The 25,289-nt window shown below is 44.5% G+C and overlaps 1 protein-coding gene across 1 annotated transcript in view; it reads left to right on the plus strand.

Annotated features, from left to right (window-relative positions):
* The first annotated feature begins 1,712 nt into the window (after window positions 1–1,712).
* The window catches only part of nbeaa (neurobeachin a), a 70,576-nt gene continuing 46,999 nt past the window's right edge, over window positions 1,713–25,289 (plus strand). Inside the window, 3 exon segments of the mRNA XM_068744861.1 lie at window positions 1,713–1,967; window positions 22,523–22,754; window positions 24,444–24,544. Of these exon segments, the coding sequence (XP_068600962.1) occupies window positions 1,713–1,967; window positions 22,523–22,754; window positions 24,444–24,544 (588 nt within the window).

Genomic DNA, 25,289 nt, shown 5'->3' on the forward strand with positions numbered 1-25,289 from the left:
TAAACCTAATACTTGATTCAAATGATGAATTGTACCCTGCTGCGGGTTCGAATCCTATGTGTGCGGAGTCTGTATGGTCTCCCCGTGTCTGTGTGGGTTTTCTCCAGGCTCTCCGGTTTCCTCCCACCTCCAAAAACATCCAATTTACTTGAATTGGTCACTCCAAATTGTTCGTAGGAGTGAGTGTGTGCACGAGTTGTCTGTCTTTATGTGCCTCCCCGTGATGTGCTGGCGGCACATCTGAGGTGTGTACCCTGCCTCTCGCCCATAGCAAGCTGGGACAGACTCCAGCAGACCTGTTGTGGTGTGACTGAGGAGAAAGCAGGGCTCTGTCTGACACGCCGAGGCCATGGATGAAACACGAAGCAGTTACTGCAGTTGTGGGTGTTTATTTGACCCTTTCTTTAACACAAAAACATACATTCTATGCAGATGGACTATGAATCGACTAGACTAAGATGAAGAGTAGTCTTTTGCGGTCAACAGAAATATCGTTACCCCACCTCACCCTCTCTCTGTACCAAGCAAAGGGTGTTTAGCTCCACATGTTGTCTCCTGCAGTCCCTACTCATGTGCCCTATGCGCAGACTCCATAATCCTTCAAGAAGGTAATCTCGTCATTATGTGTCCTCTTCCCCAGTAGAGAGCACTTCTCTAATGCATGTTCACCAGTACAAGCAGATCCTTTTGTCAGAATGGGGGCTCCTTCCCTTTTCAAATGGGCCTTCCCATTAGCTGATGTTACTGTAGTGGCAAGACTTCCTTGATTTCGTGCGTGACGCTGATAAACATCTTTGCTGCCAGCAGCTTTGGTACTTTGCTTTGTCTTTTGGAGTACCTTCATGGAAGAAAATGGATGAATGTTAAGATAACGTTTTGAATTATTCTAACAAACAAACGTGTGCCGGACAAAACAAAATGTCCTTGACAGTTAATAAAGAAAATCTGTGTGAAAGTTAGAAGATATATGCAAAAAAGGAGGTATAAGAACTTCAAAGACCCATGGCGGGGGGGGGGGGGGGGGACAAGAGATAAAAACTATTTAGCAAACTTGTGATGACTGCCAAGAGAGCCATAAAGTGAGCAAGAGCGAGGAAATAAAACAAGAAACGGCGATAAGTGGCACAGATGTGTTGCGTCTGAATCTATAAACAGACTAGTCTGGAGGCCAGACTCCCTAAACTGCATGGACTCATTCTGAATTGCCCCTCAATTGCACCCAAAACATGCTCGCCAGTGTTCATTGTCATAATATTCAGCTCCCCACCCACAGACCCAGGGGCATTAAATATTAAAAAAGGCAGACAAAACGGTAACGAAACAAACAAACGCTCTGCTCTGCGTGGACTCATGCGTGAACGGCTCCACGTGACTCCGCTCCGAGCGCACTGGAGAATCTCAAAGTGCGCATGCGCGGTCGGAGCGCCCTGCCGCAGACAGGGGGCGTCAACCGCACTGACTGCAACCTGCCAATAAGAGAGAGAGAGAGGGAGAGAGGGAGAGAGAAAGCGCAGGCTGCCATTCTCCATCCCTTTATGAGTCCGTCTTTATTTTCGGGGCGGATTCAGAACATTTCGGCGCCGCCGTTCTCTCTCGTCTCGGTGTTTGCGCGGCGGCAGCAGACGCAGCTTGGGGCGCAGGTGTGAGAGAGAGTCAGCGGCGGCCGCTCCTCTCCTGTCCTCCCCGTTCCCAAGGAGGGTGGGGTGGGGGACATGTCGAGCGAGACGCCGGTTTCAGCACCACCGGGCTCTGCTTCTTCGCTCGCGGACTCAGACCGAGACGCGCATCCGCCGCCGGTCTCCGGTGAGAGGATGGTCTCTGCAGCGGGCTCCATGGTCCTCCCGGCCGGGGCGATGAACCCGGCTGTCCCGATCAGGAATATCCAGATGAAATTTGCGGTGCTGGTGGGTCTGATCCAGGTCGGGGAGGTTAGCAACCGGGACATCGTGGAGACGGTGCTGAACCTGGTGAGTGGATGGAAACACGGAGCGGGTAGAACCGGATGGTTTCACTCCCGGCGCGTCAGGAGATGATGTCATTTGTTTGTTCGGAGGTTCGGACGTCGGCTTCTTCCTTTTGATACCGTTTACCGGGCAAGAAATAAACCGAGAGCCGCTGAATGTAACACGTGACCCCCACCGAGCCGCGGAGGGTTCCGTTCATCAGCAGCCATTGTTGACTAAATGACCCGTTTGCGGCACAATACGCAAAAAGACATTTGTCCGTCCAACTGTAGCGGACAGATGGGGCGGCTGTCCTTATTGTACCCTGAACCGATGCTGCGTTGTCGGCTTGGAGTGGTCACAGTGTTGCGCACAACGCCAAGACGCAAACGGAATTAATTCGATATTGTAAAAACAAAACAAAAACCATCCACATGTGCGCATCTGTCGTGCGCTAAAACAACCAAACGCAGACAATGGCCGACTAGCTCCATGCTATCTATCCATCGACATATGCTTGTGCATGAGAAGGCCCATTGTCGGACGGAGGCAGGGCCCTGCATCCTGCGCGTAAATGACTGAAGTACCGGCGGCCGTGGAGCGGTCGGTGCTTCCTCTGGCCATTGTTGCCTTTGTGGAGCAACGATACGTGTGCCGCCCCCCCCCCCCCCCCCCCTTCCATCGCTGCCCCCCCAGCGGAGGTTTGTGTCGGAGATGCTGGGGGCCTGCACCGATGCAGGATTTATTCCAGATGGGGCTTTTAACGTGACTTTTGTCTCCCGTTCGGTCCACGTAATGTCCCGCAACACCCAGGACGTGCGTGTTTGGATGTCCCCTCTGGTAATGCATGTGCGCACCGTGATATCTCACAGCCATCTCAAAGAGTGGATTTTATTTTTCATTCATAAGTATAATAATCCAAAGATAATTTCTAACCTGATTTCAGGCCACTGCTTTCTGGACTTTAGACGATTCCTGCGTTTCATGCTGTTTGCAGCAGGATAAACCATTTCTGGGGAGATGTCCAGATTCAGGATGCCTCTCATCTTCCAATCAATTATTGGTGGTGGTGGTGGTGGTGGGGGGGGCTTTGCTGGTTCAATCCTCCCCCCTCCTCTGATAACCATACATCCTGTTCCACAGCCTCCTCCTGCGCTCTGTAGAGGGATGAGAGGAGGGATGCTGCCCGCGTAGACTGGCCTGGCAGGGCAACGCCATGCATTTAAAAACAGGCGGAGGAGGAGGAGGAGGAGGGGGGGGGGGGGGGGTTGTGGGAGGAGGAGGAGGTGGGGGGGGATGCTGCAGTGGCTATGTGCTTAAAAATCACAGCTGATGCAGTGGAGGAGGAGGAGAGGAGCTTGGATCTGACCACTCCAGATGCGTGGAAGCTCGTCAGCGTGCACAACTGAGACGTTCCCCCCGCTGTAAACGAAAGACGTCCAACGTGAAGGAGGCCCGACGCGCTGACAAATTACAGCAGTACGTGTTACCCACGCAAAGATTTACTGGCTAGATCCGGAAGTGAACAATCAGTTCGGGTTGCCAATATAATGAAGCCTTTTTAGGGAATTCTGTTTCCCAGCTTCTTAATCACAAGCGTTCAGAGACAAAGCGGTAAAAGCAGAGGCAGGGACCTCGGTGGCCGGACCACTCCGGTCGATGTGGAGGACCCCAGCGGCCACGTTCCTCATCCGCTGTGGCTGTATTGATCGGATCCCACCCTGCTGCTGGGCGAACAGACGACCTGTCCTCTGCATCAGATACCGCTCCTCGTCCTCAAACAAACAGCGTGGACTCGATTTATCATCTCCGCTGCTTGTGTAACCAAGAAAACATTGGGCGTCCCACTGTTTAAGGTAGAATAACACATGATGCTTCTGAATGCAAACGCACGCAGCGTAGACATACAGACTGTGTCTTCTGTGGGCTGCTGCTGGTGGCGGCAAGGTGCTAAGCTATTAACATCAACAAGGCATCGTATAGTTGTCAAGGCAACGCTGCTCTTTGACTGCCTGCCTCCAGACGATGGACCGCCCGGTGTCTCACTCCACTTCCGGATGTGCGCCACGGCGCTCTGCAAGAGGAGCTCTTTCTGGCTCAAGCAGCAACAGCAAGTGAAGCAGAACCGGATCGCTGAGAACGTTTCAGTATGGAACGCATAAAACGGGAGGATGGCGCAAATGAATACGAGTTGTGATTGTGTCTGCATCAGACTCCAGAGCAGCCGGATCGGCACCGGAGGGATGATCTTTTATTGCCAGGTTAAGATCCCTCCTTAAATCTCCCATAGGTCTTCAATGAGGTGCGGAAATCTATCAGCAGCGAAGGCCTCAGCAAAATGATGGCCGATGTTTTAATACCTGTCAAAGCATTCGATGTGGGTCGCCACGCTCGCCGGCGTGTTTGCTATGCTTCTCCTCTCGTTGATTCAGTGGTTTTCCGCGTGTTGAGACTGGCGGTGCGATGAGGTGAATCCAAGCGGTCCCGTGGCGTTGCAAAGGGCAAGAACAATTCTCACCGTGCTGTTTAAAAATAAAATGAATACAGCTTAGAGATAATTGAGAGAAGACGCACCCTGCTCGTAAAGCGTCCACACGTCATCGATGTCCTTGTGTGGACAAGCAGATCATGATGTGGTGACGGCCTTGCTTTCTTTTACTTGGTGGTTTTGTGGATTGAGACTTAATAGTTAATAGTCTGGCACTCTCCTCCCCAAGCCGTGGTTACCCCACACAAATTGGGCTTTGAACACAGGAATGGGTTCCAAACATTGTTGTGTGTGTGTGTGTGTGTGTGCGTTACACTTGGAACTGAACAACCTTTCTCAAAAGCATTAAAGCCATGGAAATTAAATTTTGAGAGCGCTTTAATACGTACTGTAGTGCATCGAGTTTTTGAAAATGACTTCAGAGGGACTTTTTCCAGTTGAATTATGGCCCTTAATTTATAATTTGCACTTGCCGCACTGTCTCTTCGACTGAGCACGTTTCCTCAGAACTTGTTAAAGGCATGAGAATGAAATGTTGCTGCGAGCTGGACTATGTCCTCGAGTTCGAGAATGACTGCAGAACAGACAATTACCAGTGGAGCTATGGCTCTTGAATCGAATATTGCACTTAAACGGGTTAGGATGGAGAAATGAAATTCTGCGAAGACGCTTATTATTCTGTTGTAGACTCGGTAAGTTAATGCTTAAAAAAATAATCTGCTCTGCTTGGGATATGATACTTGATTTGAATTTTTCTCGTGAACCATATGAGCTGAGGGAATGGCACTTTACCGGATTTATTTTAGTACCATGATGATAGAATGTCAGAAAATGTATCGATTAATTGCCACATATAGCTTTAAACCGATTCTGTCCATTTGTGTGTTTGTTAGAAATATGCATGTTGTCATGGGGATATTGTTGGCTACGCTTTCTTGGATAATTTGACATGTTGTGACGTTGATTATTAGAGGAACCCGTGCTTGTTTACGGTCCTATCTATTCTTTGAACAGGTATTTTTATTGCGTCTCTGTATGGGTGGCTGTGAGTTCAGCAGCAGCAGCGTTTATTTATAGATGTCTTCATTGAGCTTTAATGCTTTTTTGGGATCAAACATTGTGTTTGTCTGGCGTGAAGGAAATGAGTTCACTCTCGTCTCTGTCACTGCTTTTTACCGTTTATTCTCTCTTGCTGTCTTGGTCGGACACAACAACCGGCCCCACCTGAGCCCCTTTACTGTCCCACTGCAGCAGTCATCGCCAGCGTTACCTGTTACCGAGGCCGCAACCAGCAGAGTCAGTGTCGCACTGAGGCTGACAAACTTCACGAAGAATAACAACAGTCACCCAGACGCATATGCATGTGTCATTTGCACACTTACACTGACAACAAGGGTGATGGGAGGAAAACGGCATCAGAAAGGTGTTTTTGCGGCGTTAAACACCGCCTGCCCTGGAGCACAGACACCGCTCTGTTGATTTATACCACAGTGAATTTTGTAAAGGAATAGTTCACCCGACTATTACATGTATTGCGTGACATGTTGTCTGTCTCTGAGGTGCTACACAATTCAGTTTAATTTTTGTACAACGTTTCTAATGCCCTCTCTTTCGTACACTGGCTATATTACCTCTGTCTACTGCAGTACAGAGGTGCTATAGCCAGTGTATGTCATAGTTAAATGAAGTGCGTGTCTTTGTGTCGGTTACACTGATTGGACCTGGAAATTATTTCATCTAACTGCATAATCTTTGTAATCTATTCCATTCATTGTTGGTAAAAATGGTTGCATCACCACTCTGACGTTGGTTGACACCATTTGCGCTTTAGCCGTGGCTTTAATCTAGTTGTGTTTATTGTGTTATACGTGTAGAATTAAATTAGCCTCCGGTTTACCTCACAAAGTGCTTAATTTTTCAAGGAGCATCTATTGACCCGAACATCATGGATCATTTACTTGTAACATCAGGATACCGCTGTGGACACATGTAGGAGATTTCAATAAATTGCTGTAGGGGATTTGTCAAATTTGCAGCAAAAAGGTAGTGTGGAAAATCATTAATAGAATCAATCCATAATCCATACAGGGATTCATCTCCGTCCGGTCCAGCCTGGCCTGGACTGTTTGTCTCCTTCCTGTTGACATGGAGCTAAATATTTTTGTGTAATTGCAAACAATGAAAACAACAATGAAATCAGCTAAGAAAAGGTAACAATGAAGCTTTGTCTGCAATTACAAATCCAAACATCCATCCATCTTCCTGCAGGCGCGACGACCTCAATCGTCTCGTCTGCAGCTGTTTAGCCATCTTGCGGGTCGCGGTTGTTGCTGGAGCGCATCCCAACCGGCTACATCCCGGACGCATCGCCAGGGGCAACACAGAGATAGAAAACCACTGTTCAACGCTGATTCAACTTTTACTTTTGGTGTAAATCCAATTACAAGGGGAATGAGCTGCTTGGCGGAGGTTTCCACTCATCGAGTTTTTTTTCTAGTTGATTTATCAATTTACTTCCCAACAGCTGATTCGTCTCAAGTGTTTTTATAGTTTATATATATATATATATATATATATATTAATAATTTTTAAAAGTCTTTTTGTCCACCCGACTTGTTGAAACCCAGATGTTTTCATTTTGGCATGAGAATGACAAATTGTGTTAAATGAGCAGCTGGACCCATGCAGGGAATATTTTATTATTTTAAATAGCGTTCATGAGAAATGAATAAAAGGAAAATTATTTACAGATTATAGTTTTGTTGGACAATCTAATCATTTCAGTTCTGGATTAATTACTGTAAAGCAGAACGGCTGCTGCATCCTGTCTGAGGATGAGGAGAACGTCAGCCTCAGGCGAAGAACAGTGTCTAGAGAAACTCTTATTGCAACTCCAAAATGAAACATATTTTGTTTAGTCTCTACCAAGGGTTTTGCAGCCTCAATGGGATTTTTTTTTGTGTGTGTGTGTGTGTGTCTGGGGTTTATATTTTGGGATTAGCTGGTGGAATGTTGCAGAGAAGCTTATTCATTTTGTTCCTGGGGGACAGAGTCAGTGCGCAATATGTTGACAACTGTGTCGATGCTGAACAACAAAACAACAACAACAAAGAAACAAGAAAATAACGTGATTACATGGCGTAACCCGCCATTTGAGTAACTGTTGCATTTTACTGAGGCAGTGAAAACCAAAGTTAACAGGAGAGACGGCTTTATTTTTCCTGTTGGAGACGTGTTGACATTTTGAGCTTTAATTGGCCATTTCTCATTATTCATGGTCCGTCACGGCCACATCGGCGGACTCGAGTCCTCTGGGTAGGGGTGTTCCTCAGGGAAAGCGGCAGCTGCATTTTTATCTTGCAGGCCTGCTGGACGAGTCTGTAATCCACTTCCACAAATATCTGAAAGAAATTCAAATTTTTTAAAATCTAAAAATGCCCTTCAAAAAAATGAAATAAGATTTTGTTGCCTGAGAATTATCCATAGTAATGTGCTTCAGAACCAGAACTAATTTCTCATCCTGCTTTCCTTACACGGTCTAATATATAGTTTTATGATCAACGCTAAATTCCACCGGTTTGATTTGTTAGATGAAAAGAATCCGAGCTAACCTGTGAACTCTACTCTACTCTACTCCGCCTCTGCCTTTGTCGCTTGTTATTTCCATTTACATGGATTTTGCAGAGGAGAAGCCATGTGAGAATTTGTGTAAGGGCATTTTCCTGGAGAGAGAGAGACGCGCACGTGAAAAGCCTCATGCTCGCTTAATCGCACCTTTTGTTGCTTCTCTATTGCTCCCTCCGATTTTCCCATTCTCTCTCTGCTCGCAGCGCCTCCACCTCCTCAACCCTCCAGCGTTATGTGCCCTGCTGCCTGACTCCCCGGTGGAGTTAGTTGTCTACACAGAGAAATCCAGCGCTGCAATTCTCCCCTCCTTGTTGCCTTTAGAGTCTTGCTATTGAGTTCTAATCAAACATTAACATCCCTGCTTGCCATCTCAGGGTTTGTGGATTTAACTCTTAATCTTACTTGTTGAAATTAAATGTGTGAAAATTTCATTCAGCAGTTTAGATTTTACTAATTCAAAATGGAAAATACTTTTTATATTTGAATTCTATTTTTGGGACAGGACACAATGTTCTAAATGTTGTCTATACATTTCTGTATTGATCCACATAAAGATGACAAATACTGGGTGAGATATAAAATAAATGAATGGGCAGGCAGCTTATGCATTGTTAAACCTATATATCTGATCAAGTAGTTTAACGATTAAAAGCACATGCATGAAGAAATCATCATGGACTAATAAAAGGCAAAGACACAGGAGCTAAGCTCTAGCTTTAGCTGTGCGTTATTGCCGAGTGGAAACTTCCATCACGTTTATAAATTGCAGCTTTATTGTGAGCATTTGATGATAATTTAGTGCTTGAATATGTGAATTATTTACATGTCAATTGTTCTGTACTTATTTATAAAGAAACAAAACAGCATGGCTAAAATAATTAATGCTCAATCAATCTTTATTCACAGAAAAAAATGCAGTATATGGAGGCAAAGCATTTCTTTCATGACAAATGGTTATAGTTGCTATTATACATAACTGTAATTGGGGTATATGATCCATTGTGTGTTATTGTATTAGACGTATTTATGGTTTGGAGCAATAGCTAGCTTCTGTTCTCAGCTCCTTGTTCAAACTATTGTCTCTCTTGTGTGTGTGTGTGAGTGTGTTTTTTTGTCAAGGAGGGTGGGGCATCCTTTCTATTGAGCACATCTGAAACACTGTTAATACATGCTGTTGTCACTACGAGTGCCTCTGTGTGTGTGTGTGTGTGCGTGCGCGTGAGTGTCTGGCACCCCTTCACTGCACCATTCCTCACTTCCCAACAAGCTGCTTTGTTTGAATTACCTGGTGTTTGTGCGTCGGTGCGCTGGCGTGCACCCATCCTACAGTGTTCCTACACACCCTTTGTTTTAGGCTCCTCCTGTGCATTTTCCATTGCGGTACACACATGCACACACAAAATACACACACTGCTCCTTTCCTGCTTGTAGCCCACATCATTGCCTGGCAGGGGTGATTTAATATTCATGCTGGCCTACTTCGCCCCTCTCCCTCGGCTCCACACACACACACACACACACACGTGCGCGGTTACATCTGCTTTACTGTGAAGTATAGCTAACTGTGAAGCTATTCATCATCCTGCATGCTGCAGTGGACCATGTTTGATTATAGCAAACTTTGCACGAGTGTAACTTCAGTATTCAAGAGCTGCTCTGAATATTATTTATACTTCCGACATGCAGCATCCCTTGGAATGTCCACCCGCCCCCCTGCAGTGTGAAAACCCCACATTTGTCTGGGCAGACGCAATCACACCTTAGCGTTTGCTACTTTAGCTTCTCGTTGCTTCTGCTCCGGCTGAACTGTGCAATCCAGGCTGCAAGTTGTCCCCATGAATCCCACTTTAACCAGTCAGTTTGAGTGGGAGCGATGATCCCGAAACAAGTTGATCGAATAAATCCAGTTTGGTAATGACAGACTAGTGATGAATAAATCCGAATAAATCCAGTTTGGTAATGACAGTTACAAGATGTGCTCCTTTTATTGTGCTCTTTTAGGTGGATGTGCTGCAGCCTTGCTGGCGCTGCAGCCGCGTTGGTGCTAGAACAGCATTGAAATCAGGTCTGTGTCCGCTGGGCCATGTCAGCAAGGGATCGTAATCGACCAGTGAGTCAGAGTGACGGCTCACTGATAGAATCCGGATGATAAGCAGCTCAAATATTTCCCACAATAGCAGCAGTTCTGCCCGTATTTGCTTTATATTGTTGTCATACTGGGTGTTTTGGTTGAATTGAAACATTGATGTTGGACCGACTGAGGAGCTTCATTGCTTTAACGTGAAGAGGAAAAATTAATTCACCAGATTCTCCTTTATGAGTTCTCTTCTTGTTTTTCTTTTTTCACTTGGGAGAATTATATGAAAGCAATTAGGCCATTACATTTCATCAGCTCTTCTTGATGCAGACAATCCTGTACTGAGAGTCTGAGAACGATTATTCGGGGGATGAACGAGTAATGAAATGTCACTATTCATAAATATTTTAGGTGGCTGCGAACAAAGCGACACAAAGCAGCCATTGATTAGGCCCATCCTAGCCGGATTGATGGGCTGCAGCATCGTGCTGCGTTTCACCTCACCCCTACTGTGACCACTTTCACACTTGGGATAACGGTGGTAGATGGAGGTGATGCAAGCGTTTGCACAGCAAACACTTGGCAGTGGTGAGTCACTACCTCCCTTCGTCACACTGTGCTTCGAATCGAGTTAATATGTGGCTCTGATAACAGGTGAACTAAGTTCTCCATTGGTTAACTTCATACCTGTGCCACCTTCATGGAGGGAATTTGCACAGGGAAGGTGTTTTTCTCTCCAAACTTAAAATCTATGATTTTTGCGTTTCAGTCCAGTGGCCTTCCATCGCCTCGAGGTTCCTCAGCTGGTATTATTCTATCCTTTCTTTAAAGTTTTGCATAATGTTATTATGATATCTTTTCAAAGAGTTTAGCCTTCTTGAGGATGAGTGTGAGATCTCCAGAACATGGGCTTTCAGCAGGACTGTGGTTCCCGGGAGAGAATATTACCTTTGATATTGACATTTGAGCAACTTTAAGACGCTTCTTGGCGGCATTTGATTTATATGTAAGGAAGTATGTAAGAACATAGGGCAATGTCTGTTATAATGGAAATTCTATTATGTTAATGGAGGTAGATTGGAACTGTTGTTCTATCGTATCAACCACTGATACCCAAATGACTAGTAGCTGCATTGGTTCATTTATCCTGGATGTCTTCGGCATTATGTTATCAGTTATATACATGTACTCTAGTTACAAGTTACAGATGCGAATCATTTGAAAGTCCTTGCTAGTCATCCATTAGTATCCATGACCTCACTGTCCAGGACAACAGCTTTCAGAATATTCCACGGAAGATGTAAAACGCAGCATTGGCGAAAACAAGGAAAATAATCTTGACTTGATTCAAACTCCAAATGGTTCAAGGCGTGTACTGCTACTGCTGCGTCTGCCTGACTTCAAGCAGCTCAAGCTTCAAACAGCTAGTGTCCGGGGTGTGGGACAAGTCTGAAGTAAAGAATGATGACAGGAGGACATCATCACGAAGCAAATGCCTCCATAGAGCAGCAGAAGCTGCTGATTAGTTGGACCCGACTTCATTTCCTCTGCTCAGCATTACATTGTCTGGTGGTCTAAGTGGACTTATGTTTATTTTTATCGTATGTGTGCCATGTGTGTGTGGGTCTCTGTACAACAGCATCATCATGCTCCAGTAACCTTCCAACCTTACTTTGTGTGTGTGTGTGTGTGTGTGTGTGTGTCATTGTCTCATGATGATGGATTACTCGTTAGCGTTTGCTGCTCTCTCTGATCCTCCATCAGCTGGGGCTCAATGAAACAGTACTCTCCATTGTTTCAGCAAATGGTGAACACGTGCACAAATGTGTGTGTGTGTGTGTGAGTTCTCGAATACTTTCTATCATGCTTCAGCACATTTATTCAAACAAACAGATTAGTGATCCGGATATTCCACCGGCCTTGCATGAGTCAGGTCTGCAGGGTTTACCTGCTGACTGGTGAACTTAACATCAGTAAGCGCCCATGTGCCTTAGCCGCACAGTTACACAAACAGAGAGACACACACATTGGGCGCGTTAGTGTTTTTACCCGGTAGATAGGAGCTACTTTTATCCGTCGTTCTACGCCAGTCTTCCTGTAGGTGCACCGGAAGACAAAGTATAGCTCACAGTGACTCGTGTCTCCAGCGTCTCTTTCTTCATCCGTGCTAAACCCAGTGCGATGTACGCAACATTCAGGATGCCCCGTAGGACTTAACTTCCTGTCAGCCTCTCCGCAACGAGCCCATTGGAGTTGAGTCAGGAGACGAGACGTGAAGGCCTTGTTAAGGCACAGAGTCTCAGCCTTGAGTCCTTCCTTTCCCGAGACTCCCACAAGTAAATTGAATTGTCTCCCGTCCACGATAGGGTCTACTTTTTCCAGGAAAACGAGGGCGAGAACGGCCCCCTCCTCCACCTCATATTGTGTCTGCTAGAATTCAGTAGCACATCTCGTTTGTTTCAAGCTGTCCTTTCAATCAGCACCCCTCCTTGATGCTATTTTTTCCACTCTGCTTCTTATCTCATCACTTCTTATTATTCTCTCTCTGCTTTTGACAACTTGAATGTTTTCTTCTCCTCTAACCTCTTTGGTCTTGTGAGAAAAGCTGCCTGTGGCCATTCTTTTATTAAACCTCCAGTCTTAAGGACTTTAAGGCACAGCTCGTAACAGTTTTATTTTGTCAGGATGAATCTTTTTTTCTTTTTATCATCTACAGTTCGAGTTTCAAGTATTGAATAAACAAAGAGCATGATGATCTGATTGTGAGCATGATGATCTGATTGTGTCCTGTCTTCCATTACACTGATCCACAGCAGCAAGGTGTGATTCCGTAATAGTATATGTATTCTGTATAAGCAGCTGTTAAATCATAATGAACTGATACGGTCATGCTTTGTATATCATTGCATTTCATCCTCTTCCTGTTGTCTCCTTTTTCTGAAAATGATCCAACTAACTAAACTTTAGGAACTCTTAAAAACTCACTTGAACGGCTATTGGTGTTGTATTCTGCAAAGACAGATGTAAATTTATTCATGAGAAAGTGCAATGGATAATTATTTTGGCCAGGAGGCATGAATCTCCTACACTTGTTCTCAGTATCCTTTCTGCAGCCAACATAAATTGAAGTGGTGAATTGCTTTTTTTGTGGGCAGGGATTTTAAAGCATATATCGTAGAGCCTCGTGGCTAAAAGGACATTTTCTATTTATTGCAGAAATTCCAACTTGATTCAACAATCTCAGCTCTGCGTGTTTTTGGTTACGTAAGTGTTAAATACACTGAAGGCTTTGCTGTATCTTTAAATGAAAGTAAGACATATGAGATATCTGTTAAGTATAGATTCCTCTACAAATGCTCTGGCTTTGCTGGAGACAGCAGAAGCCAGTGTGCGTTGGAGGATCATGCGCTGTTTCGTAAGACAAAAGGGATATTTTTATTTTTTTTACATTTTTCCCGAATAGCTTGTGACAAGGCTTATTGCCACATCCGTTACTAAGCCTCTTTGGCCAATCAGGTGGGAGACATTTTAAACTGCGTTTGGATGAAGTCAGAGTTGTGATCGCTTGGCAGCGATCCTCAAGCCTTCTAGTGTGTGTGTGTGTGTGAGAGAGCACATGCATGTGTTTCTGACCTAGATTTTTCTCCTCGGATGATATTAGCTGTGAACGGCTCAGCTGTGCAGTGGCGCACGCAAACTGCTCAGCGCTCACAAGTTGGGAATGAGTCGTAATTTGCTGCCGCGGACTTTTAGGCCTTGGAATGATTTCTGTAATTAATACAACACTTGGCACAGTTGCGGTTTCAGCTGTTTGTAAATCCGTGCAGCCTTCGTGAAGGATTTCTAGTGCAGCCTCTCTCTATTAGTGTGTCTGTCAGCAAGGAGAGCAGGCGCTGTCCTTCGTGCTGAAAGGGCTGCCATATTTGTCTGTCTTCTCTCTTTAGCTGTCATTTCGACTTGCTTTCCACCCCGAACGTTTTGCGCATCACAGCCGCTGCATATTTCCCCCCTGCCCTTTATGTGACATCTCCCTTTCCTCTTGTGATGGCTTTCTTTTATTTGCATCCTCCTTTTTGCCTTTACAATGTGCTGCTATTTTTAATGATATGCCACCACCTCAGTGGTAGAACTAATTCTGCGTGTTCCTCCCGTTCCCTTCCCCCGTCTCCACCCTCCCTTTCCTGGATGGGTAGACTCTCATCACTCATGTGACTCGCTGCTACAGCGGTTAGCACGTACGAGTGTGCTGGTGACAAATTGAGTGACAGTTTAACGGTCCTTCACGACTTTTTTTCTGCAATGAGTTGTTTAAAGTGTCCTTTGAATGCAGGGTGTGTGTTTTGGCTGTGTTTGTCACGTGGGTGTGGGTGTCTGTGTTTAATCCACTCTTTGTTCATAAAGTGATTTAAGCTTGCATTTGACAAACTTTGTGTCAGATATTGGAGGTAGCCTGAACGGGTCTGCACTGAACGAGAGACTTTCTGGAGGCTTTCATGAGGAGAGATTTCAGAAGGTTTTACTGTCTCATATCTCGCTCTCTTCTTTTGTGCTGCTCTCTCTCTCTGTCTTTGGGTTTGGGGATTGTTCATAGACGCTGAGAAGCCAATACATGGTAATGCTCAGTAGCTATGCTTTTCTTTGATGTATGTACAGAGGCGGGTATTTTTGGGGAAAATGTGCACAGGGCATAGAGAAGACAAATGTGTGTGTTGTAATCTGATGGAACTGAAAAGTGTAGCTTATTTGCTAAATTGGAATTGCTCTTTAGAATGTGTCTGCTTCCCGTGACTGGATCTAAATGATCGGAAACGAGCTTTCTTTGCCTGTTAGTCCATCGTGCTTTTTTCATACGTGACTTTACACCCACATGCCAAATTAAGCCGTGAAATGGCATTTTTGAAATTCAGCGCATCATGGCTCCAACATAAAATATAATTTTACCACACAATCTGGCCCCTGCTCTACATCAAATGTTCCATTTAAAAACACAAATATATAAGTGTTCTCTGGCTTTGGGTGCTGTTTACCCCATCGCTGCTCGTCATTTTAAATCCAATATTTGGTGTATGCTTTTTAAGGGTTAAGCTGATCAATATAGGCACAAAGCAACAAAATCATATGAGGGAAATATCGCAAATCCTGATCCAAGAGAACAGCGGATAAGCTGTCTAAGCCGGACCTTTAGCCCGGCTTATTTTCCTGTATTGGCTCTGTGACTGAATGGTTTATGTGTGAGACAGAAGTGGAAGGAACGTATGCAGCATTGATGTTAAAGAGAGAAATGGGGTTTCTACATGTTAGCCCGTAATGATCTGCTGGTCTTTTTTAGTGGGAAGATGCAATGTGTGTGGTAAAAAAAAAAAAGCCACATGAATGTTTTGGCTTGTTTTAGTTAACCAAAAAAGACCTCCAGCGGTCCATGTTAGGTGAGAGGAGGAGCCATCATGCTCCTCAATCAGCAAGAGGATGTGGATGGAGCGCTAGTTTGCAGACCATGGTCCGTCCGTCCATCCGTCCGTCCATCCATCCATCCGTGCTGCTTTTCTTTCTTTTTTTTTTTACAAAAGCATGATGCCATCCAAGAATCAGACTGGGAACTGTTTCGTGTTTATTGGGCAGCACAGCACCATCTATGTGTGTGTGTGTGGATATTTCCTCTGGTCATCATCAGCACTAAACACGCCGCCGATCTTTGTAAAGCTTTGGGCAATAAAACCGCTCTGCTGGCGTGATAACAAATTACAATAGCCTTCAGCCGCCCTCGGTCTCTTTCCCCTCTTTCCTCATCACTGTTTTCCCCTCTGCCCAATCTGCCCCCTATTCTCATGTTTCCCCCTCCCCTTCCTCATCTTGCTCTTTTTGGTTTGCTCGCTCTCCTTTGATTTTGCTCTCCTTCGCTCCGTTCAGCCCTCTTGGTGGAGCGTTAAGTGTATAATCTGTGATCTCATGTCGAGATGGGCCTCTCGTCTCAGCGCACAAAGGCGCTGAATGGTGGCGGCGCACTCAGGGGACACAAATGAGTAATGAGATGCATACACAAACACATCGCTGCGCCTCTCCAGCGCACTCCCATGGGCTCTGAAGTTGCATATTGATGATGCCAGCTCCAAAGGCTCAATTGAACGTGCAGCGGCAGAGGAGGTGGCTATTGACCGTCCACTCATCTCTCTGACCTGCCATCTCTGACGGCCGTAATGACCAGCAGGTGCCTCTCTTTACCTGCTTTGTCCTGAAAAGAGCCATCTAATATTCATCAGGCAGTTGGGGATAATCAGCCAGAGTCATGGCTTATTCGATGTGTCATCGCGGTGCTGCATAAAAGACCGAGCGATCGCTTTCTATGGTTAAGTAATCGGAATAGTAACGAATGTAGCACCTTCCAAAATACCAAAGGATAAAACAATTGAAGTTGAAGTAAAATTCTAATAAAATAATAAAGAATAGAAATGGACAAATAGCAGTAAACACAGGTGTAATGTTATAATATATACTGAATATACTTCCATATATTTATGAAAAATAAATACATGATTGAAGAAGACATCTGAACATGTTACATCATGACTCATCAGAAATCACATTCATTTCTGATGTTTCTCCTTTCTCTTTAAAGATTTTAAGATATTAAGCAAGACAATTTTTCTTCTATGTATAAGAAACAATGCATTTTAAGCACAGTAAGACTAAAATGCTTTCTGAATGCTAGTATGTGTATCTGTTCAAATGCTTTCTTTTTTTTGACACGCGGACCTGCTGTATTATTGCATAGAATTACTGTTCTCTGCAGAGGCGTCCGTATAAGCGGCATGACTTTACATTCTGACGCACATGCAGGAAATGATTGTTTGAATCTGCAGCCCCTTGGACTTTGTTAATCCTTAAACAGAGTTTAAAATCATTGTTTATTTCTCTGGATGCAACTGTGCTGCTTTTCGTCAGTTGGACAGCTTTCATAGAATCACCATCAGCAGCGCTGATGGTGAGAGGGTCAGAGGAACAGAAGGAGCGTTTGTTTTAACCACCTCTTTATGCGAGCTGGTTTTGGCCGGGTGAGGTGACTGCTCATGTAAGGCTTTTGTGGTGTGGAGCTAGTCCTGCATGGCGCTGGCATCCACCCTCCTCCAACACCCACCTCCTTGGCACAGCTCGAGTGATGCTAAGCTGTGTACCGGCTTCCTGTAGGGTCGGAACGGGCAGCACTTGAAAGCTCACTAGGGCAGAATTACAAGTGTGGGCAGAGGCAGGAAATGTAATGGATTATAAGAAAATCCAGAGTCATCCTCAGATGACCCCCCCCAAACAAGGATTTGTACACCAAATGCATCGTTCCATGGCGTAACCTTAATTTCTTGTCTGTGCTGTGGAAAAGATGACCAGCCTAAAAAAATTCAGAATTCAGAATTCCCCTCAGCGTAAATAAAAACAGAGACCTCAAGACCTGAAATGGGCCGTATAGCAAAAGCAAATAAGAACTAGATAGGCGCTCGGGCCTAATAATAAAGCGGTAGCAGCTATGAAATTAAAAATAACCTTTCTATAAAATTACATTTTAAGGACTGACTTTAAAGTAGGAACTGATTTTGCAAATCTGATTTCCCCGGGCAGGGACTCTCCACGGGTGCAGAGCTGTAATGGAAAGTGCCTGATTTCCTTTTATAGCGATGCCGTTGGAGGCAGCAGCAAGGAGGGTCCCGTCTGTGGATGGAAACAGCAAATTTATGCTTCAGGCAGGAGCAAAGCGATCAAATCCTTTAAAAATAATTAATATGAGTTACCAATCAATTTTCTTTTTTGCCAACTGGTAGCCATTGTAGCATTGCAGTAATGTGAATTATAAAGCCAGTGGGAAAAAAAACCCAGTCATTTTACAAGAAATAATGTGCTGTAAAAACCGGTAACGGACAATAGCGGTTAAGGAGATGAATGAATGAACTCTTGAATAAATACAACTGCAGTTAAAAAGTGAGATGAACTCCAGATGCATTAATATTCAACAATACGGAGAGATTTGACATCAGTTTGTAAAACTTCGTAGATTCCAGACACAAACCGAGAGAGTTTCAAGGTTAATGCCGCACTCGAGGCTCTGAGGGCTTGTTCCTCCTCCAGCCATGATATCAGGAATATTATATTTCAACATTGTGCAGCCTTAAATCCATTTTGCTTCATTTCATTGTGCATAAAACGCACACTGTACCTGTACCTGCCTTATAGCAAGTAGATGCACAGTTTTCATGCGTCAGCACAAATCGCAGTCCAACCTCTGCTTTCCGCTTGTCAGATGTTCAGAAAACCTCCCGGAACACCGATGGTGGGAAAGAGGTTGTCACTTTCTGAAGCAACTCGCTTACGGGTGAGTTGCATTCTGCCCCCCCCCCCCCCAATGGCAGGCATAGTGCCGCCAAAACAAACGTCCTCGACCGGCTGCCTCGAAGACAATGAGGTCGCTGCTCACATTGCCACAGAGGACAGAGGAGCCATCGGCGCCAAGCCCCTTTATCCTGAGGCGTGTGTCATGCCGTGGCTCCCCTGTGGATGTGTGTGTGCATCCTTTTTTACCACCAGGGAATGTGTTGTGGTCATGAAGGTCTCTTGTTCGTGCTCACTGATGTGGCTACTTGCCTCTTTGTCGGGGCTTCCTGTGAAGCTAAGAGGCAGGGGAACTGACATTGTGGACATACACAGCGGATTGAAAGAGGCGATTAGGGGTTACGAGTGTTTATGCAAAAGCAGCGTAACGCTAAACGCCAATCCATTGGCCGCCTGCGCGGTGATGATTGTGCTTTAGTGCACTCGAGTGTTCTCAAGCTGCTCCCGATCGACCTTTTTGCAATCGAGGCAGCATGTTCGTTCATACGTCAGTTCAAGGCCCTCCTGGAGCAGATAACCCTGCAGGAACGCCGAGGCATCCGTCATTTTTACGGGAGTCACGTGAAACGGAGGGCATATCTGTGATGTGAGCATGTTCATATTGGAGAGAGTATTTACTCGCACGCCCTTTCCGTGCTCCATCTTTCTGTCATTGCCTTCCCCTCTCCGCACCACCTAATGCTCTTGGTCCAGCTGACTCTTGGCAGTGTCATTCAGGTTTTTGTCGCCTCCCCACAGGTGCTGTGTCTGTTGGAGGATAGATAACAGTTATCTGGGATTGTTCTTGTGTTCCTCCTACTGCTTCTCCTGCACCCCCCCCCCCCCCCCCCCCCGATGTTCTCCGAGTTGTCGGTCACGAGACTGAATTTGTTGCTGTCGTTTGCATCACCCCTCTCATTGTGCAGTGATTGTCTGTACCCGGGTGGGAAGTGTGAGCGTAGAGATTAGTTTTGTGCTGTAAATGTAAGTATGCCCTGGGGGGGAGGGGGGGGGGGGGGCGTGTGAGTCTTTGTGTTCAAGTTGTGTGTCTGCGAGCACATTTCAACAAAAAAAAAACCCTCAAGCTTTAGTCGCATTGTGCATGAGGCATCTTCAAACTGGCAGGTTCAATAGATGTTGAGGGGCGCAGTGGCCTCCCCCAGCGACATGTATAATTGGGAATCTCAAAGGAAAGAGGGGAAATTCAATGTGCATAAATTAATTCCTCTTTTTATTCCATGCCTTGTGTACCGGTCCTCCCTAATCCGTGCGAGTGCATTCACAGAGTGCACTCGATTTAGAGAGCGGGGTGAGCGAGGGACTGAATGGAATGTGAAGTAGTCCGTCCAAAGAAAGAGAGGACATGAGAAGCAGGGAAAATACCCAGAATATAATGGTTTGAAATATCTTTATTGATAACATTCTAAAAACAAAAGTAAAAACGGAGCCATGGCACAAAAGGCCTGACTGGTCTGAGACGGGGCAGCTTGGTGGCGTAGCGGGCGGTGCTGGGCTGTCTCCTGCAACTTTTCTAACTGGAGTTTGCATGATGTATTGCTTTATGTCATTGCGTGCAGGACACCGTTCTTTACAAGGTCGTCCAGCTTCCATCGCTTTTATTTCAATTACCTTGAACTATCTGGCGCTCTCTAAAGCCAAAACATTTTCAGGTTTCCATCCACCTGTTATCCCGATTTTAAACATGTCCAGAGGAGAGACAGGGACTATATCGGTAGAAGGATGCTGAGGATGGAACTGCCAGGGAACAGGGCTAGAGGTCGACCCGGCAGAAGATACATGGACGTAGTGAGGGAGGACATGAGAGTGGCTGGTGTTGGGGAGGACGATGCAAAGGACAGGGTGAAGTGGAGAAGGTTGATTTGCTGTGGCGACCCCTCAGGGGACAAGCCGAAAGTACAGTGGTAGTAGTTGTAGTAGACTCTTATGGTAAGAGCTCCAGTCCAACATCAAACAGGAAGATGTGACTCAATAATTCATGATTGTAAAGATCTATGTAGCGACAGATCTCTGGTGATGTGTCGAGGCTGGAGCAGTAAAACAACAATGGTGAATTTAGTTTAATGCTCAAATAAATTCATGCAGGAGTTTTGTTTCTTAGTAATTTTACATCACAGTGTTGCAGTTGAGTTTTTTCAAAACATACAAAATACAACATTCAACTTGCAAAAACTAAGCTTTTCCTTCTATGTCTCAGCAAAGTGTTCCACAATTATGCAACAACATCAACAACAACAACAACAACAACACAAATCAAGTGAAAAATCACTCACACACAAGCTCATTTTGTTTCTATGGTTTCGTTTTTCCTTCACATCTTCAGTTACAACACGGTTTTCTTTCATTATCTCAGAACACAATATTGAACCGGTTCCGAGCTTGAACAGTGTTTAGTCTAAAAGCTGTTTAATCCCATGCGTAATTAATTAAAACATTTATTGAAAGTGATTTAGCTTTTGTTTTTGCATAGATTCAAATGAACACTGGCGAGCCTAATTACGCTGACAATATTCTAATGATTCCATGTTTCATTTCAGTAGAAACTAGTTTTTGCTAACCTATTTCTAATAAAATCAAGGAGCAGGAAATGAAACCTCTCACACCTGGCTGTCGGCTGCTTCCTGAGATGTACCTGATCTTGACCTGGTCGACACAGTTTAAACTCTGGTTTAAACTCTTTTCTCACCCCTTTCTCTATGTATTTTTTTTATTGTTGTTTTTCCTGTCAGTGTTAGAGCAGACATTTAACACCTGTGTGTGCATTGTCTGTGCACGCTCCATTATCAAGGGATTGCTAATGAGCCAGGGTGTGTTTGCTGTGTGCTTCCAGTTTGCACATATTGCTTTTACAGGTACCTGCTGCGACATTGTGTGGAACAGTTTCCTCATTGCTATTAAGGGGGGGGGGGGGGGGGGCTGCTGCTGCTGATGATGATGAATATATTTATTAGATAGAATGTTGGAGTACAAGTACAGTCACACAGCAGCATGTATTACAGTACAAATAAAGTCAAACATCCTGTCTAAGAGGAGCATTTCAAAGCCCTTGCGGTCTTGTTTCCGTTGAAAGTCCTTAGTACATAAATCATCGACATTGAACAATACAATTTTCGCAATACAAATAAAAACAAAACCAATATTCAATTAATCAATTGATGCAAAATAACATTAGAAAAATAAAAATAATTTTACAACACAGATGCAAACTAACAATAAATTTAAAATAAATCACCTGGAGTGACTGTACTCGAACGGCCATTGTCTTCAGCCGCTCCTTTGTTTTCATTTCTGTATTCAATCTCCTGCTCCCACTTACATCTGTTCCATTACCTCCGCGGTGCTCTTTTAGTTTGTTGGTTGCCATGACTACCATTTCCTGGATAGTGCACTCTGCTGAGGATGAACTGCGTAGGTTATGCTTGTGGTGCACAAGCGAGAGCGCTGGTGTGTGTGAGTCACGGCGATATGAAGGCTGTTCCATCGCCAGTAATTTATTAGTGCACCAGCCTTTAAGAGACAGAATATTTCACCTGATTTTAAAAGCACGGCGTCCCCTGACTAATGCTCTCTGAGAGGTCAGTGGCTGAAATTTGTATTGATCAGTGTCTGTGAGTATGAGTGTGTGTGTGTGTGTGTTCCTGCAGAAATGGAGGCCATTTTTATGCCTGCTGTATTTTGAATGTGATTGTAGCTCACAGAGGAGAGTCCTGCACTCCTCACATAAGAGAGAGAACAGAGGGTTGTGTGTGTGTTTCTGCACTGCAGATTAAGGATGTTTATTTGCTGCTGTACTTGTGCCTCAGGCTGAAGGAATGCCTTCATAGCCACTGTTCGCATCCATCAGAAGCCTTTCCCACAGACAAAAGGTTAAATGCTCCACTTAATCATTCTCTCTTTTTGTTCTGCCTCTCCTCCTCCTTCCTTCACCCCCCTCTCCCTGCCCCTTTCCTTTTACCCATCCCAACACTTTCACTATACACCTCCCTGCCTTTTCCTCACCCTTTCTCCCTTCTCCTCCAGCTGGTCGGCGGCGAGTTTGACCTGGAGATGAACTTCATCATCCAGGAGGCGGAAAGCATCGGCTGCATGGTGGAGCTGCTGTCCCACTGTGAGGTTACATGCCAGGCAGAAATCTGGAGCATGTTCACTGCCATCCTCCGCAAGAGCGTCCGCAACCTGCAGACCAGTACCGAGGTTGGCCTCATCCAGCAGGTGCTGCTCAAGATGAGCACTGTGGACGACATGATAGCAGGTAACTGTACTCAATGGATTGTATGGTAAACAGTTCGATCGGGCCATAACATTAAAACTGGACGGAAGTGCAGATTTGTAGCGAGGTAATTCAATTTCCTAATAATGCCATTGCACCTAAAAGCAACAGGGTTTTATGATGTCCTCCTTGGCCCCTTACAACGTGACCCTAGAACAAGGGTTGGTGGTGTAACTTTTTTTTTTTATTTTATTGTTATTTTGCATCAATTGATTAATTTAATATTGGTTGTATTTTTATTTGTAGTGTTAAATGTCGATGATTTATGTACTAAGGACTTTCAACGGAAACAAGACCGCAAGGGCTTTTTTGACATGCTCCTCTTAGACAGGATGTTTGACTGTATTTGTACTGTAATACATGCTACTGTGTGACTGTACTTGTTCTCTAACATTCTATCTAATAAATATATTCATCATCATCATCACTTTACAATATACTTAAGCCCAAATCATTAATAATATGATCTGTTTTTACAGTTTTTTGCAGTATTTAAACATTTTCACTAAACTACCAACTGCGTTAGTTGACCGTTATAGTGTTGTGTAGGACACACACGGTGAGAAATATTATAACTCCCCTCCGTTGCCTTGTTTTTAACAGTACAAAACGTCTTGAAGGTGCTGCTCTAGTTAGCATTCTTTGCAAGCGCTCCATTGTAGCCGTCTCATGTATTAAAATGACTCGATGTACTACACTCCACACCACACTTGAAATAAATCCACATGATATTCTTCATGAGGCGACTAAATAGTAACCTGAAGCTCTCCTGCTGCTGCTTTTTTTTAATAATAATAAAATAATATTCTATTATGAGATTAAACTCTGTTGGCATCTGTATTTACCGGTTCCACAGAATCTCTCTCCACAGTAGATATTGCAGGCGTGGAAATCTGTTTTCATGCGGAGATTATAACCTGCTGGCACAGCAGAAGGGAAGTAATGACCCCAGTATGGTCCTAAGCATGCTCCGATTTGTACACGGGGCTTGAATGCAACAACAGCTCACACATTAGCCTCTCTTTACAACATTGTATTGACCTTGAGTTTCCATTAATGATGCCTCGAAGTGCAGGTCCTCTCTTTCCTCTCCCCCAACTGTCCTCGCTGTCCTACCTAGCGCCACAGGATAATGCACTTTATGACTTATTACTGCTCGCCACAGTAGAGCACACCCTGCATAAATCAATTTGATGTCAATTCTCACAGAGTCCCGCTCTGATCCGCAATTCTAACACTCCTAAAACCATTAAGATCAATCGCCACCAAAACAGAGGTTCTTCTGAATCTTGGACATTGTGCACTGGCTTTTTCTCTTATTCCAAGCACTTTAGTAAACTGCATGCCAGCTTTATTCCCTTTTTGCTGGGCTCTACCTTATGAAACATTGTGGGAAGATGCTATTCATATCTGGCATGCCAAATGGGGAAAGAAGAGTATTACTTCACAGTACCTGTTGTACAGGATTTAGATCGGTTTACATCATACTCATTCACTGAGACTGAAAAACGGCACTTGAGCTTCAAGGTTGTGGAAACATTGACACGGCTCTGACACCCGGCAAACTGAGGATGCTATTCATATATTCATATTCATTTATCGGAGAAGTTGGGCTGCCCAGCACACTTTTGTTCTCGTATGCTTATTTTTCCTCCATGTGTGTCTGCTCAGATCTCCTCGTAGACATGCTGGGAGTCATGGCCAGCTATAGCATCACGGTCAAAGAGCTGAAGCTGCTCTTTAGTATGCTGAGAGGAGACAACAGCATCTGGGTAAGCAGAACTACTGAACTGTGTGTGTGTGTGTGAATATTGTCGTGCTCATTTACACATCTGCAATAAGCTTTAACAACAGTGAAAAAAAGAATCATTCACTCTCCATTCACCGGTATTTATATTGTGCTTGTCTTAATGATTGGATTCATTGGCTATTTGGATTTTCTCACGGTGCACAATGTTGCAGGTGTGGAATTTAAAGTTTAACTCTTGAGAGTTTCTTAATTTGTGATGACCTTTGCCATTTTCCTGTTTTTCAAATCCAAACAGTTCATATGCTGCAAAACAACAATTGCCATTTTGGTTGCTTGGATTCACTTTCTGATAGATGAATTATACAGGATGAGTTTGTGTTATTGGTTTGGTTGTCCCTTGGGATACTTGTGATTATAAACCAGAATAATAGAATGGTGTCGTGTGTGTATGTGTGTCCCTAACATCAAAATCTATGTTTGAAATGATTTGCAAATGTATGTTAGGACAAGCTTATATAGTACAGACTTTTTACTTCTTGTTATTGTAATTATAAACCCAAAAAACCTTTGAAGTAGTTTTTTTGTTTGAGTAATGGCATCACAATTCATGTACTCTGTATAACTAGCGGCCATCTGAAGTGGAATAAAAACCTTGCTCCCATGGTAACGAGTGTCTTTTGGTACATGCTTTGTGTAAATGTTAACATGAAACACTCGCACACCCGACTGCTCCAGGGCTTCACACTGATACATAATATTCTGACATT

The sequence above is a fragment of the Brachionichthys hirsutus genome, chromosome 10 (genome assembly GCF_040956055.1).
Source record: "Brachionichthys hirsutus isolate HB-005 chromosome 10, CSIRO-AGI_Bhir_v1, whole genome shotgun sequence".
Classification (NCBI taxonomy): domain Eukaryota; kingdom Metazoa; phylum Chordata; class Actinopteri; order Lophiiformes; family Brachionichthyidae; genus Brachionichthys; species Brachionichthys hirsutus.